The sequence below is a fragment of the Emydura macquarii genome, unplaced genomic scaffold, assembly GCF_026122565.2.
Source record: "Emydura macquarii macquarii isolate MOO-44397 ecotype Brisbane River unplaced genomic scaffold, CSIRO-AGI_Emac_v2 contig_2849, whole genome shotgun sequence".
In the NCBI taxonomy this organism is placed as follows: Eukaryota; Metazoa; Chordata; order Testudines; family Chelidae; genus Emydura; species Emydura macquarii.
In genome coordinates, this window is record NW_027132986.1 from 33928 (window position 1) to 50752 (window position 16825).

At 48.8% G+C, this 16825-nt stretch overlaps 2 protein-coding genes across 2 annotated transcripts; one reads left to right on the forward strand and one right to left on the reverse strand.

Moving 5' to 3' along the window:
* Positions 1 to 433: 433 nt before the first annotated feature.
* LOC137166443 (olfactory receptor 11A1-like) lies at positions 434 to 1405 on the reverse strand. The gene has a single exon (XM_067568171.1). The coding sequence runs from the start codon at positions 1403 to 1405 to the stop codon at positions 434 to 436; it is 972 nt and encodes a 323-aa protein (XP_067424272.1).
* Positions 1406 to 14024: 12619 nt separating this feature from the next.
* On the forward strand, positions 14025 to 14972 carry LOC137166444 (olfactory receptor 8S1-like). The gene has a single exon (XM_067568173.1). The coding sequence runs from the start codon at positions 14025 to 14027 to the stop codon at positions 14970 to 14972; it is 948 nt and encodes a 315-aa protein (XP_067424274.1).
* Positions 14973 to 16825: the final 1853 nt, after the last annotated feature.

Consider the following 16825-nt stretch of genomic DNA (forward strand, 5'->3'; position numbering starts at 1 on the left):
AGAAAGAAACCCGGGGATGAAACATACTACAAGGAACAAAAATTAATTACACAATTTCCTAATGCTGGAGTCCCAGGCTGATGTTGCAACCCTATATTTGTATAATGTAGGCATCATAGATTTATGTGTGTGTGTGTCTAAGTATCTCGCTCTACAGGGAACGGATGCCCAGCAGAGTCTGTTTTCCCTGCACTGTTTCACTGAGCACAATCCCCCCATCACTGGCTGAACTCTGAGCAGCCACTAGTTCAAATCTCCCACCCGGCCAGTCACACCCAGCTCTGGCACCTGATAAAGGCCCTAACAAGAATGGGTCGCAGGTTCCAAGAGGTCTATCCGTCTCCACTTCCTCCCCTGGCTGTGACTCCAAGAGCATGACATGATAAAGTAGGTAAATAAAATAGATATGCCTGAGGCTGGTTTAGGGACTACTTTACCGAAGGCACCTGATTGGCTCGCATTGTCCACACATGCATTTCCTGCAAGCTTTCCTCAGCACCTCCTTGACCTCTTTGTTTCTCAGGGTGTAGATGAGGGGATTGACCAGGGGAGTCAGGACCGTGTAGATGACAGAGAGAACTTTCTTGAAGTCTCTCAGTGTGTGGGCTGTGGGGAACATGTAGGCAATTAGCAGAGTTCCATAATAAATGGACACCACGATGAGGTGAGAGGAGCAGGTGGAAAAGGCCTTTTGCCGCCCGGTGGTGGAAGGGATTCTCAGGATGGTCGTGATGATGCAGATGTAGGACATTATGGTCAGCAGGAATGGGACCAGTAAAAAAAGGAAGCTGAATATGAAAGCCAACATTTCCATCAGCTGAGGATCATTGCAGGAGAGTTTTACAAGGGGGATAAAATCACAAAAAAAATGGTCAATACCATTTTGGCCACAGAAAGTTAACTGTGATATTGACAACGTTGTTACGCTGTTAGCTAGGAAGCTGCCTACACAAGAGCCAGCTGTGAGTTGGAGGCAAGCCCTGCCACTCATACGGGCTGCATAGTGAAGTGGTTTGACGATGGCTAAATACCGATCGTAAGACATCACCGATAGGAGCAGGCATTCTGTAGCTGCCAGAGAACCAAAGAAATAAAATTGTGTGATGCAGCCACTGACTGAGATGGTTCTGTCCCCAGTCAGGAGACTGGCCAGCAGCCTGGGCAGGATGGTGGAGATGTAGCAGGTCTCCAGGCAGGACAAGTTCCCCAGGAAGAAGTACATGGGGGTGTGAAGGTGCCGATCGGTCACAACCAGCACCATGATGAGGATGTTCCCAGCCATGGTTGTGATGTAGATCACTAGAAACAGCAGAAAGAGAAGGATTTGCAGTTCAGGAAGGGTCCCGAATCCCAGGAGGACAAATTCTGTGATGGATGTTTGATTTCCCTGTTCTCGGGCCACCATCAGGGTGTGTCTAGGAGAAACAAATTCATTCTGTGATATAAACAAACAACATTCACTCCTTAACATGTCAACATTGTTTTCATGGTTTCCCTTTTCTGGCTACTAGAAAAATAGCTGAGTGAACTATGGAGGCCAGGAGAAGGGAAATGCCATCTCTCTTGATCCCTGGGACAGATTTTTTACCTGGGCAGGCTACTGGTTGCACAAAATGTTAGTCTCTGTACAGACACGAGTGGTAACTCGAGAGGGCACCAATGCATTCCAATACGTCCTGATAGGGCTCGGGTACAAAGGAACACAAATACAGGTATCGGTTCAAATAGTCACCTCTTTCACTTTCTGATGCATGAAAGCAGAACCATGTCCTTCTCAGTTCAGAATTCCTCTGGAAAATGGGTCAGGATTTTATATTTTGGAGGAAGCCGCAACAAAGAAAGAAACCAAGGATCAGAAATCCAATGATTGGGCAGCCAACTCATAGTGAATTGCAGTGGACATGAGCCATCTAACTCTATTAAAACTTTTGAAATGTTTTATCAGACAAATACCTTTCCTTCCCTAGGACAATATCTCATTGCGCTGCAGTGGAGGACTCTACATAGAGATGTAACCTTAACTGAAAATGAACAAAAACAAAATCTCTAGCTAGAAAGCACCATTTTGGCTAGAAATGTCTCTTGTATTGCAAGAAAAAATTCTGTATAGGATTTGAATTTTGTATGAACTGTGTTATCTTCTTATTGTGAGAGTGGGGTGGGACCTAAATTTCCATTTCATTGGCAATTCCATGATTTCAAATGTTGGTTTTCATTCCCATTTTGACTTTTTAAAGATGTATTTATTTTAATTTTATTTCTAGGTTAAATTTATTTTACATTACATTGTCTTTTACAGTTACATTTCTATTAATTTAGTTATGTTATTTTATTTTATCCTGTTCCATAAAACCATAGACAAAAATCATTTTTCCTAAACAAAATTGTCAAAATTAACATATTCCCATGGAACATATTGATGTTGAACAATAAACATTTCTCCCTCAAAAATGCCAATCAGATTTTTTATCAGCTCTACATTTTGTTCTTTAGCATTGATGGAAAAAAATATCAATTCTCTGTTTGTGGTGGTCTTTTCTGCCATCACTCATCCTTATTTACCACTATGGAAGGACGTGATCCCATAAAGAGTCATGCGGAGTTAAGTTTACACTCCATGAATAACTCTGTTCAATTTGAGCCTTCTATCTCTGAAGCCTAAGATAAAATTTCCACTGACTTCAAGGATGGGACCCTCTGATTTCAATGGCATTTGCACAGCTAACACCTGGAGCATTCTTTGAAACTTACAGCTTGGCTCGGCAGGATTCGATTTCAATCAATGGACATTGGTAAACATCGATATCAGCTGAAACAGCGAAACCAGCAACAAAAATTGTCAGTAACTGTCCAAATTACTGCAGCCCAGCCCACCCACCCCGTGCCTTGCTCCTTCAGGGATGGAGTCACCGCTCTCACTGCTGTGCATGAGTAAAAATGGAAACAGTTAATAATCGAAACCTCACAAAACATCAATATTAGTTGTCAAAATTGCAGTTCCAATTCTGCCAAGCCTCCTCATAGCCAATGTCTCCTCCCTTCACACTCAGCACTGCAGCACATATCAGCTCTGCTTCACGCACATCATCTCCCTTGTCCTCTGAAAGGGTGTGACTTTCAGGGGAGATTATCAAAGGCTGGTAGGTTCCTAAGAATGTGTACGGGTGCCTGAGCAGGGTCAGAGTCTAACACCCATTGATTTCACATCCTGCCAGGGGTGTCTGTGTCTTTAGGAGTTGAAATATCTCCATCCGTCTGTCCCTCTGTGCACAACCCTGTCTGTAAAGCAGGGAGAACAGCACTGCACAGGGGTGGTGGGAGGATAGACCCATGCAAGACAGAGTGGTGCCCAGATACCATGGTGATGGAGCCAGATAGGAAGCTAGGATAGCAGTGACCTGACAGGTGTTGTCTTTTTTCAAATTCAGTCATTTTGCTTTGTGTTGGGAGTTTGAGAGTGATCATTGCCCCATTCCCTTTGGATTGCCATGGGATATGTTACCTGGCAAACTTACATGACTTCAAAAACCTCAAGACTCAAACACCAGGTAGGGAAAGGTAGATTTACCTCTAAGGGAGGTCTGTCAGCAGCTGGAGTCGGACGTCACCTCCTCATTCAGCATTTCAGAACCCAGGACCCTGGTTATTCAGTCCATCTTCTCTCCCCACTGCAGTCATGTACTTCCCTGTTCCCAGTAAATAGAACAACATAACCCAGACGGGGTCCCCTGACTCTGATATGTCTGGTAACGTGCCTTGTGCATCATACTCTGCGCTGAACAGGGAACGTCTTTTCTGATTTATTATATATACTTCTGTGGGAAGGGGCTGTCTCCAGAGGCATGTCTGCTAATGGAACGTAACAGGCAAGAGAAAGTCAGAGAAAAATTGTTCTCCTGCACCTGTGAGGATAGGACAAGACGTAATGGGTTTAAATTGCAGCAAGGAAGGTTTGGGTAGGCCATTAGAAAAACTTCCTAACTTCCAGGGCAGCGACGCCCTGGAATAAATTGCCTGGGGAGACTGTGCAATCTCCATCCTTGGAGATTGGTCTAACCTGTTCTGAATAACACCCGTAAGGGATGGTCTAGGTATTACTTAGTCCTGCCTCAAATGCAGGGCAGGGACCTCAGTTGGTCACCTTCACCCAATGTAAAAAGACATTTTGCTTTGGTTATCTGAGCTTGTTTTAAAGCCATGAAGCTGTTGATCTATTTTCACAGGGACTCACATGGTCTCCACTCACATTTGCACTAGTGTAACTAGACTTGGTTGGTGGCGTGAAATAGTTCTCTGGGTACAAGTTCAGGGGCGGACAAAGTTTACCAATAGATCACATGTTCTCCTTACCGGGTGGGCATGAACCAGCCTGCCAGAAGCACCTTTACCTCAGTAGCATTGCATCCACTTGGAGGACTCAGGGCAGCCCCTCACCTCAGTTTCCCTCCTTCCTTCCCCACATAAGGGAGGAATTCCCCCAGCTCAGGGTTCTCCCTGCAGGAGCCTCTCTAACTCTCCTAAGTTTCACTTCAGCCTCCTGAGTTGCCTCTCACCCTGGCTACATCTGCCCTAGACTGGAAAGTGCCTGATTCCCCTCAGCTCCGTCTCCTTCTCTAACCAGGGCTGGCATGGCACCAGGCTGACCAACCCAACGGCACGCGGCCCTGGCACAGGCGGGTGTAGCTCGGTACAGTTAAAATGGTGCAACACTGGTGTGTAGAGCAGCCGTGACACACGGATTCCTCACACAGGGCATTAAGGAAGCAGATAATGGGAGCTCTGACAACACAGGTGACAAAGACAAGACTCATTTTAGTTATTTTATTGTGCTAGGCTTTTGGTAACACACACACACACACACGCACCCAGGCGTGGGGGGCATTCTCAGGCTACTGGTTTGGCTATAAATGTACAGGTTGGTTTTCCCATAAGAGGTGATGTTAGATACCTAAATCCCACAGCCAGTGAATGGGAGTTGGGCACCTAACACCCTTAGGTGCATTGTCAGTTACAAGTGGACATGGTGCAGCAGACACTGCACCAGACTAGGACTCTGGGTGGTTGGTTTTTATGCTATTCTCTGCCACTCACCCACTCCGGGCAGGTAACTGCACCTCTTTTGACTTAGTTTCCCTAGCTGTAACATGAGGATGAGGGCCTAGGGCTGCAGTCACTAAGCTTCCACTTTAGGCACCTGAATCCCAGAATCCAGTCCTTCTGTGATTCACAAAACCCTGCTCAGCTGCCTGCAACCCTGGGGGTGCCTAAGTGTTTGCAGGAAAAGGGCCACAGGCCCTGTGTTTCTACCTCTGGCCCTGTCCTCCGCAGCCTCACACCGGGCAGCCGAGCCCCAGAGTGCTTCAGGGACCAGGGGCAGGGAGATGTTCCTCTGTCTGACTCGCCTGCAGGACTCTCTGGCAGGCAAGGTGCCCAGATGCTTTTAAAAAAATCCCACTGGCCACCCAGGTATCTCGAGAAATTGACCCTCTGTCACTGCTGAGAAGGGGCCAGTAATAGGCCAGTGCTGGGCCCTGTGGCTAAGGTTAGACGGTTTCCCTTTGATGCCTGTCCCTTTGGAAAGAAGCCTGGGGATGAAATACACTACAAGGAACAAAAATTAATTACACCATTTCCTAACGCTGGACTCCCAGGCTCATGCTGCAACCCAATATTTGTATAATGAGGTGTGTGTCTCTCTTTCTCCCTCCAAGGAAGGGGTGCTCAGCTTCCCAGCAGAGTCTGTTTTCCCTGCACCATCTCACTGAGCACAATCCCCTGTCATTGGCTGAACTCTGAGCAGCCACTAGTTCAAATCTCCCACCAGCCCAGTCGCACCCAGTTGTGGCATCTGATAAAGGCCCTAACAAGAATGGATCACAGATTCCAAGAGCTGTGTCCATCTCCACTTCCTCCCCTGGCTGTGACTCCAAAAGCATGACACACAGCCCAGTGAAGCTAATGTGAACACAATCTTGGTCTAGAACAGACTTTGGTTCAGGCCCAAAGCCAGCCTCTGGCCTAGCTACTTTACCTAAGGCAACTGATTGGCTATCATTGCCCAAACATGCATTTCCTGCAAGCTTTCCTCAGCGCCTCCTTGACCTCTTTGTTTCTCAGGCTGTAGATGAAGGAACTGGCGAGAGGAATCAGAATTGTGTAGCAGGCAGAGAACACTTGATTTAGGTCTCAGCATGTGGGTTTTTGGTAGCGGATACACCACAACCAGGGTCCCATAGAAAATAGTCACCCCGATAGGGTGAGAGGAGCAGGTGGAAAAGGTCTTTCGCCTCCCCGCAGTGGAAGGGATTGGCAGGATGGTGGTGATGAAACACATCAGATGCCAGTGCAAAGGGGGCAGCGTGAATAAAGCGCCCAGGGTGATAACAGCAAGCTCCCTCTGCTACGTGTCACTGCAGTAGAGATTTATTATTTGCACCGATTCACAGAAAACGTTGTCAATTTCATTGGGAGAACAGACCGTGAACTGTATCATAAGAAATGCTATTATGGGAAGCGTCAAAAACCCACATACCCAAGAACCGCTTGCTAGCTGGAGGTGTAAGCTGTCCTTCGTAAGGGCTGCATAGTGTATTGGTTTGCATATTGCTGCATACCAATCATAAGACATTGCCGCTAGGAGACACCCCTCTGTGGGCCCCAAGAAACCAAACAAATATTGTGTGAGGCAGCCCCCGCCACAAATGGTTCTGTCCCCGTCAGGAGACTGGCCAGCATCCTGGACAGGATGTTGGAGGTGTAGCAGCTCTCCACGCAGGACAGGTTCCCCAGGAAGAAGCACATGGGGTGGGAAGGTGCTGATCAGCCGCAACTAGCACCACGATGAGAATGTTCTCAAGCACGGTCACCAAGTAGATGGTTTGAAACAGCAGGAAGAGAAAAACCTGCAGTTTAGGGATATTCCCAAATCGCAGGAGGATGAATTCTGTGATGAACGTTTCATTTTTCCTGTTTAGACCTGCCATGAGATGTATTTGGGGGAACGACATGAACTGTACGCTACAATGAGAATCAAATTCCACAAACGTCAATCACTAGATTAAAGTTTAATATTCAAATGTGTCCTCTCCTGAAAGTCCCCGCCCAAATGGTGGATTGAGAACACAGGCGGGGGTGGTAGGATCCACACAGGGGAGGTTGATAACAAAGACCAAGCTGTAGAGTTCTCCTCAAGCTGCTTCCCTAGTCACATGCAGTATCCATGCTCATCATGGCTGGCTGAGTTGCCATTCTGAATGGCAGCGGGTAGTCATTGGGATGGGGAGGGAGCAGGACAGTGAGTTTATAACCTCCCTAGGATGTGGGATGTCCATGCTGAAGTCAGACGCCACATCTGGAAGGGGCCCCAACAGCTGAGTATTGGTTTGTTTTGGACGTGAAGAGCGCCTCAGTTCTCCAGCAGAACCAAACGGCCCTGGAAGGGGGTTTTTCCAGTCCAAAACAGGAACTCTGAAGCCTTTTTTAAGGCAGGAATGTGTCTGATTGCGTGCGCTGTACCAGGCAAATCAGTTGTTCTGCTGCTGTGGGACGATCGTGACGCTGTGGGGATCACACAGACCAGGAAGGAGTCCTTCCATCCTGCCCTCCCTGTAACTTTGGGTGCCTTAAAGCTTTGCAGCAACGGCTCTGAGCCCTAACCCCAGTAATGAACCTGTGACAATAAGGGTCTTGTCTGGTTTCCAGGCATCTAGTTACTGCTTGCAGGGTTCATCCTGCAAGTGACCACCCCAAACCCAGAGATTAAGAGGCACCTTCTCCCTTCTTGACAGGGACACTTCCCTCCATTTCCTCAACAGCGACCTGCTGGGGTAAAAACAAACATGATGGTTTTTAGCAGAAAAACTGTGGATTCATAGAGGAAATAGCAAAGGACACAAACACATACAAGCGACGGAAAACAGACCAAATATCAAGCTTTATACTTGCAAATTAGATCAAACTCCCTTTTCTAATGACAGTTTCCCAGCATATTACCTAAACCTAGGGGGATGAAGCATTTCCCAGACAGCACCCACTCATCAGTGGTGTTCTCATCCATCCTCCCTGTTCAGGGAAAAGGCCGAGGTAGGGACCGTCGCTTTGCAGAAGTAAATGCGTGGTTACGCAAGTGGTGTCGAAGAGAGGGCTTTGGATTCTTCGATCATGGAATGCTGTTCCACGAAGAAGGATTACTAGGAAGAGACGGGATTCATCTAACGAAGACAGGGAAGAGAATCTTCGCAGACAGGCTGGCTAACCTAGTGAGGAGGGCTTTAAACTAGTTTTGACGGGGGACGGGGACCTAAGCCCGAAGATAAGTGGGGAAGAGGGACACCACAAGGAAGCAGAAGGAGGAGGGTGAATCAGGGGTGGCCTCCCGATTCATACTGTGAAAGTAGGCCCATTGGCTACTTATCTCAAGTGCCTGTACACAAATGCAAGAAGCCTGGGAAACAAGCAGGAAGAACTGGAAGTCCTGGCACAGTCAAGAAACTATGACATGATTGGAATAACTGAGACTTGGTGGAATAACTTTCACGATTGGAGCACTGTCATAGATGGGTATAAACTGTTCAGGAAGGACAGGCAGGGGCGAAAGGGGGGAGGAGTTGCACTGTATGTAAGAGAGCACTATGACTGCTCTGAGCTCCAGTATGAAACTGGAGATAAGTCAGTTGAGTGTCTCTGGGTTAAGCATAGAAGCAAGAACAATAAGCATGATGTCGTGGTGGGTGTGTGTTACAGACCACCAGACCAGGAGGATGAGGTAGATGAGGCTTTCTTTACTCAACTGGGGAAAGTTTCCAGTTCACAGGGCCTGATTCTCATGGGAGACTTCAATCACCCTGACATCTGCTGGAAGAGCAATACAGCAGAGCACAAACAATCCAGGAAATTTTTGGAGAGTGTCGCTGACAATTTCCTGGTGCAACTGCTGGAGCAACTAACTAGGGGCCGTGCTTCTCTTGACCTGCTGCTCACAAACAGGGAAGATATGGTAGGGGAAGTAGAGGTGGGTGGCAACCTAGGCAGCAGTGACCATGAGATGGTCGAGTTCAGGATCCTGATGAAAGGAAGAAAGGAGAACAGCAGGATACGGACCATGGACTTCAGAAAAGCGGACTTTGACTCCCTCAGGGAACTGATGGGCAGGATTCCCTGGGAGGCTAATATGAGGGGGAAAGGAACCCAAGAGAGCTGGCTGTATTTTAAAGAGACCTTATTGAGGGCACAAGAGCAAACCATCCCGATGTGCAGAAAGAATAGTAAATATGGTAGGCATCCAGCTTGGCTTAACAAAGATGTCCTTGGCGAACTTAAACGCAAAAAAGAAGCTTACAAGAAGTGGAAGCTTGGTCAGATGACTAGGGAGGATTAAAAAAACACTGCTCGAATGTGCAGGAATGAAATCAGGAAGGCCAAAGCACAATTGGAGTTGCAGCTAGCAAGGGACGTGAAGGGGAACAAGAAGGGTTTCTACAGGCATGTTGCCAACAAGAGGAAGATTCGGGAAAGTGTGGGCCCCTTAGAGAATGAGGGAGGCGACCTAGTGATGGAGGATGTGGAGAAAGCTGAGGTACTCAATGCCTTTTTTGCCTCTGTCTTCACAGACAAGATCAGCTCCCAGACTGCTGTACTGGGTGGCACAGAATGGGAAGGAGGCGAACATCCCACAGTGCTGAAGGAATGGGTTCAAGACTATTTAGAAGGCTTAGACATACACAAGTCCATAGGGCCAGATGCAATGCACCCAAGGCTGCTGAGGGAGTTGGCTGAGGTGATTTCAGAGCCATTGGCTATTATCTTTGAAAGCTCGTGGCAACAGGGGTAGGTCCCTCAGGACTGGAAAAAAGCATATATAGTGCCCATCTTCAAAAACGGGAGGAAAGAGGATCCAGGGAACTACAGACCGGTCAGCCTCACCTCAATCCCTGGAAAAATCATGGAGCAGGTCCTTAAGAAATCCATTTTAAGGCACTTGGAAGAGAGGAAGGTGATCAGGAACAGTCAACACGGATTCACTAAGGGAAAGTCATGCCTGACCAACCTGATTGCTTTCTATGACGAGGTGACTGGCTCTGTGGATGTAGGGAAGGCGGTGGATGTGATATACCTTGACTTTAGCAAAGCTTTTGATACTGTCTCTCACAGTATTCTTATCAGCAAGTTAAAGAAGTATGGGTTGGATAAATGGACTATAAAATGGATAGAGAACTGGCTAGAGCATAGGGCTCAACGAGTAATGATCAATGGTTCCATGTCTAGCTGGCAACCAGTCACAAGTGGAGTTCCCCAGGGGTCGGTCCTGGGGCCAGTTTTGTTCAACATCTTTATTAATAATCTGGAGCATGGGGTAGATTGCACCCTCAGCAAGTTTGCGGAAGACACTAAGCTGGAGGGAGTGGTAGATACCCTGGAAGGTAGGGATAGGATACAGAGTGACCTAAACAAACTGGAGGATTGGGCTAAAAGAAATCTAATGAGGTTCAACAAAGAAAAGTGCAGAGTCCTGCACTTAGGAAGGAAGAATCCCATGCACAGCTATAGACTGGGGACCGATGAGCTGGGCAGCAGCTCTGCAGAAAAGGACCTGGGGGTAAGAGTGGATAAAAAGCTGGATATGAGTCAGCAGTGCGCCCTGGTTGTCAAGAAGGCTAATAGCATATTGGGCTGCATTAGGAGGGGCATTGCCAGCAGGTCACGGGAAGTGATTATTCCCCTCTATTCGGCATTGGTGAGGCCACATTTAGAGTATTGTGTCCAGTTTTGGGCCCCCCATTACAAAAAGGATGTGGAGAAGTTGGAGAGAGTCCAGTGGAGAGCAACAAAAATGGTTAGGGGGCTGGAGCACAGGACTTATGAGGAGAGGCTGAGGGAACTGGGCTTGTTTAGTCTGCAAAAGAGAAGAGTGAGGGGGGATTTGATAGCGGCCTTTAACTACCTGAAAGGGGTTCCAGGGAGGATGGAGCTAGGCTGTTCTCGGTGGTGGCAGATGACAGAACAAGGAGCAATGGTCTCAAGTTGCAGGGTGGGAGTTCTAGGTTGGACATTAGTAAAAAGTTTTTTACTAGGAGGGTGGTGAAGCTCTGGAATGGGTTACCTAGGGAGGTGGTGGAATCTCCATCCTTAGAGGTTTTTAAGCTGAGACTTGACAAAGCCCTTGCTGGGATGATATAGCTGAGCTTAGTCCTGCTTTTAGCAGGGGGTTGGACTAGATGACCTCCTGAGGTCGCTTCCAACTCTAATATTCTATGATTCTATGATTCTATGATGGGTAGGGGCACTAATGGGACTCGCAGGTGAGGCCGGGGGCTGTGTAACTGGTACTCCGGGCAAGAGAGGCAGTATCTTTGGACCTCCGCCTGTATTCCTGGCCAGTAAAACCGTCTCAGAATTCGGTCAAGGGTCTTATCTACCCCTAAGTGCCCCTTGAATAAATGGCTATGGGCCAGCTCCAATACTGCCCCGGTATGCTTTCGTGGCACCAAGAGCTGTTCCACCTCCTCCTCCCGCATCTGTGTCACCCAGTACAGCAGGTCGCGCCTCAGGATATAGTATGGCCCCAGGCCGTTGGTCCGGCCCTCCACAGGCACGCCGTCTATTTCCACTACCTCCTCCTTCACATTCACATATAGTGGGTCGTTGGCCTGGTCTTGCCCAAAAGTTTCCCGCAGGGGCCCTAACTGGCCCTCCCCTAGGGGCTCAACCTCACCTTCGCCTCCGGGGCCGTTCCTGCTGGCACTGGGACCTGCCTCTGGCTCCTTGCTAGTTTGGGCAGTCTCCTGGTCTGCTGAATGGGTTCGCCTATTAGCCAGAGCAGCTTCCTGGGTCCCAGCCAGTATTTGTGTCTCCAGGCGTTTAGCCGCCCTTCTTTCCCGCCGGGATTTCCGGGGTCTCCCGGGGGGTGCAAATACTTTGGGAGCAAATTCGGCAAATGCGGGGGCAGGGCTGGCTGCCTGTGCCTCGGTCTCCAGTAGGGGTCTGCCCTCCACCCCGGGCTCTACTGGGGGAAGTAGGTCCTCGAACCCAGGGAAATCTCTCCCAATCAAGACCGGGTAGGGGAGCTTAGGGACCACCCCTGCTGTCACCCGGGTAACGTTCCCCTGGATCTCAATCTTCACAGGGACTGAAGGGTAGAAATTTACAGTCCCGTGTACACAGGTTATCTCCGTGTGCTTGGCCCGGGTCATCTGATCTCGCCCCCACCAACTTCCCGGACACCAGGGTGACCGCACTCCCCGAATCTACCAGGGCAATGGTTTTGATGCCATTCATTCTGACAGGCCTGGTGTACCCATGGGGGGCCTCTACCACCCCTACCAGGCCAATGAGACCGCAGCACCCTTCATGACCTCCCAGATTGCATTGCAGGGGTTCGTCCCCATTGGGGCACTGGGCTGCTATGTGGCCCAGTTCCCTGCATCCATAGCACCGGTACGACCGGTTAGTGGCCCCCCCTCTGACCTGGGCTATTTGGCTGGCCACCCCCGTCCTCGGCCCCTGAGTTCCCCAGTCCCTTTCGATCCTCGGGCCGGTCCTCAATGACTCGGTGTTCGGGTCCCGTCCTCTTGATCGTCCCAGAACTGGGGTTAGGGCCCGGCCTCTGGGCCCGCCATGTCCTCTCCCGGGGAGTCAGGGACAGTTCACGGGATACCAACTGTCTCTCCACCAGGGCGACCAGTTCGTCGTACGTAGAGGGATCATTCTGACCCACCCAGGCTCGGAGGCCTGCTGGTAACCCCCGCATGTACCCGTCTACCACTAGAAGTTCCACCATCTTCTCGGTGCTGAGGCCTCAGGTGGATTAAATCGAACAGCTGGGACCGGGGTGCTTTGTCCTCCCGGTACCACCATTCATGGAACCTCTTGGCCCGCATTGCCACCGTCACCCCAGATCAGGCCAGGATCTCAGCCTTTAGCTGGGAGTAGTCAGCAGCAGCATCTACTGCCATGTCATAGTAGGCCTTCTGGGCCTCTCCCCCTAGGAAAGGGGCGAGGACGCTGGCCCACTGGTCTTGGGGCCAGGCCTCCCGCAGGGCTGTCCTCTCAAAGGCCAGAAGATATGCCTCCACATCATCCTCCCGTGTCATTTTCTGGAGGTAGTTGCTGGCCCGTATGACCCACACTCCATCTGGGCTGCCCCCTCACTCCACCAGGATCTTCAACTGGCCTACCACCTCTTGGAGTAGGGCCCAGTCTTGGGCAGCCCGGCTCATCAGAAGGCGGTTGGTCTCCTGCTGTAGTTGTACAGCCTCCCGCTGGGCCACTGCCTGGACCTGGGTAGTTTCCTGCTGGGCAGCTGTGGCTTGCACCAGGGCTTTCACCACAGCCTCCATCTTAGTAGCGGAGTGGGTTGGGGCCTCCCTGGTTTAAACCCACTGCGCGACGATCCCACTTCTGACACCATGTGTGGCTGATGGCCAGCCTCCCTCCAGTGGGTCTTGCACCTTCCTGCTTGTAGTGGGCCAGGAAGTTGCCCATCACCCCGTCTTCCCAGGGGAGGGGGTAGGGACCTGGGCCCACCCGCTCCTCCGGGTCCCAGCCCAGGGGTCCTATGAGAAGCAGCTATGTGCTGCTGGTACTGCTTTCCAAACGGTACACTCTTCCCCTGGGCTAATTTTCCCCCTCCTTCAGTCTTTCTGGCCTCTTGAGCCGGTACCTTCCTCCTCACTGCTCCACTCCTATCACTATAGCTCAGCACTCCTATCACCACAGCTCAGCATGGCACTCCTACTTCCTCCAGCTCGTGCCCTGTGTGTTTGGGGCAGAGCCCTTTTATGGAGCACCTGGCTGATCCTTAATCAGCCTCAGTTGCTCCTAATTGCCCCCAGTGGCTCTGAGTTAGTCAGCAGAGAACAAGGCCCGGAGCATTCTGGGGCTCACATACCTTCCATCCATCACCCTTCTACTGTCTTCTGCCTTCACCATATCACAGACCTTAATGTGTTCTAATAATTCCATTTAGTTTAGTGATGTCTGTTAATGACCATTTTTCTGTCCTCACAGCTCGCTGTTTTGCTGAATTTATGACTATGGAAAATCAAACCACTGTAATCGAGTTTATTCTCTTGGGACTTTCAAATGACCCACGTCTCCAGATTTTCCTGTTTGTGGTCTTTTTATTTATTTACCTACTCACCACGATAGAGAATATGGTGATCATGCTAGTGATAAAGGTTGATTCTCACCTTCATACCCCTATGTACTTTTTCCTGTCCCATTTAGCCTTTGTCGATATCTGCTATTCTTCCACCACAGTGCCTAAGATGTTGAAGAACTTCCTCTCAAGGCCAAAAACAATTTCCTTTCATGGCTGCCTTGCTCAGATATTCTTCTTTACTCTGTTGGCTGTGACTGAAGTTTTCATTCTCTCAGCGATGGCTTATGATCGATACGTCGCCATATGTAATCCTTTGCATTATGTGGACACCATGAAAAGAGGAGTCTGTAGGACGCTGGTTGCTGGTTCGTGGGGGATCAGTTTTTTCTACTCGTTGTTAAATACTCTTTCAGTATTAAAGTTACATTTCTGTGGGCCCAGTGAAATTGGCCGTTTCAGCTGTGAGCTCGCTGTACTATTCAGCCTCTCCTGCACTGAGGCATTTTCCAGCCAGATGCTCATTCTTTCTTCCAGTCTGTTATTAGCACTGAGCTCTTTCCTCTTTACCGTGAGCTCCTACAGTCACATCCTCTCCACCATCTTCAGGATACACTCCTCTGAGGGCCGGCAGAAAGCCTTCTCCACCTGCAGCTCCCACCTCATCGTGGTGGGTTTCTGCTATGGGAGTGGGCTGTGTAGATACCTGCAACCCAACTCATTCTCATCAGTGGTTCTAGACAGACTCTTCTCCATCCAGTACAGCATCTTAACACCCATGTTGAATCCCCTCATCTACAGCTTGAAAAACAAGGAGGTGAAGGCAACGTTCAGGAAAACAATGGGAAAGAAGCCCATAGTTTTTGAGGTGATGTGAAAAACTTGAACTTCTGTGTTTAATAAAGAAGGTAACCAATACTGGCAACTGAGTGAAAATGTGTGCATAATCTTTCTTCTTCTTTCCCCCCGCTCCTCCCAGATGTAGTGAAAAGGCCTTGAGTTAATGGCCTCACCATTTAGACTTTCACCCTTGTGAAAAGTAAGCATAAAATGTAATCATTAAGGTGTGTAAAATGCTACCACATTCAGAGACAGCACCCCAGCTGGTTTAAACCAAAATACCTCCATGTGAATTTGTGGGCCAGATCCACAAAAGGACTTGCATGTTATGATGCTCGGCATCACAATGCCCAAATTATTAGGTGTGTAGAAAATCACCAGAACAACAATGGTATCTACAAATCTTGGGTGAGGCATCTAGGTTCCCTGCAAAATGAATGAGAAGAGAGATGCACCTAAAATGGGATCCACAAAAGCCAGCACACTTATTCATTTGTTGGCCTCTCTCAATGTCTCCCACTGAAAAAATAGAAAAAAACAAAAATGATTCCAGCCTAGTGGGTGGGGCACTTGGACACAAAGGGTCTAGTCTGCCTGGTCCAATCATAGAATCATAAAAGATTAGAATTGGCAAGGATCTCAGGAGGTCATCTAGTCCAATCCCCTACTCAAGCAGGACCAACTCCAACTAAATCATCCCATCCAGGGCTTTGTCAACCCGCACCTTAAAAAACTCTAAGGATGGATAGTCCACCACCTTCCTACGTAACCCAGTCCAATGCTTCACCACCCTCTTAGTGGAAACGTTTTTCCTAATATCCAACCTAGACCTCCCCCACTGCAGCTTGAGACCATTGCTACTTGTCATCTGCCACCACTGAGAACAGCCTAGCTCCATCCTCCCTGGAATCCCCCTTCAGATAATTGAAGGCTGCCATCAAATCAGTCTTCTTTTCTGCAGACTAAACAAGCCTAGCTCCCTCAGCATCTCCTCATAAGTTATGTGGTCCAGCCCTCTAATCATTTTCATTGCCCTCTGCTGGACTCTCTCCAATTTGTCCACATCCTTCTTGTAGTGGGGGGCCAAAAACTGGACACAATATTCAAAATGAGGCCTAATCAGTGCCGAATAGAGGGGAATAATCACTCCCTTTGATCTGCTGGCAATGCTGCTAATAATGCAGCCCAATATGCTATTAGCCTTCTTGGTTAAAACGGCACACTGTTGACTCATCCAGCTTCTCGTCCACTGTAACCCCTAGGTCTGTTTTTTGCAAAACTGCTAGCTAGGAAATTGGTCCCCAGTCTGTAGCAGTGCATGGCATTCTTCTGTCCTAAGTGCAAAACTCGGCACTTGTCCTTGTTGAACCTCCTCAGATTTATTTTGGCCCAGTCCTCCAATGTGTCTTAGATCATTCGTGCATAATTAGTTATTTATAGACAGTGGAGCATCTTCAACAGGAGAGATTGAGGTAGCTACACATCTGAGTAGTCAATAGCCAAGTTTTTAGGGGGCTTTCCAGAGAGGTGGAAGACCCCTGGTCAAAACCTTTCTTCCCCTCAAGAAGAGGGCAGAATTGAGAATGGGTGTCCCACATCCGAGGTGAGTGCTTTAATGACTCATGAGAAAATATACAATTACCACTGATATAGTTTGCATATAACACAAAAATTGGGGTGAGTGGTAAATAATGAAGCAGGCAGGCCACTGAATCAGAGCAATCTGAATTGCTTGGTATACTGGGTGCAAGCAAACAATATGTGTTTCTATATAGTTTAATGTAAATGTAAGAACAAAGATAATAGTTCATACTTACATGATGGGGGACTCTATCTTGTGTGATGGGGTGGCCTTTGTGCTCCCGTGGGCCGAGCGCTTTTCCAGTGTGG

What these genes read in the sequence shown, in the direction of transcription:
- LOC137166443 (XM_067568171.1), bottom strand. Translation starts at nt 1,405, where the DNA reads ATGGTGGCCCGAGAACAGGGAAATCAAACATCCATCACAGAATTTGTC.
- LOC137166444 (XM_067568173.1), top strand. Translation starts at nt 14,025, where the DNA reads ATGACTATGGAAAATCAAACCACTGTAATCGAGTTTATTCTCTTGGGA.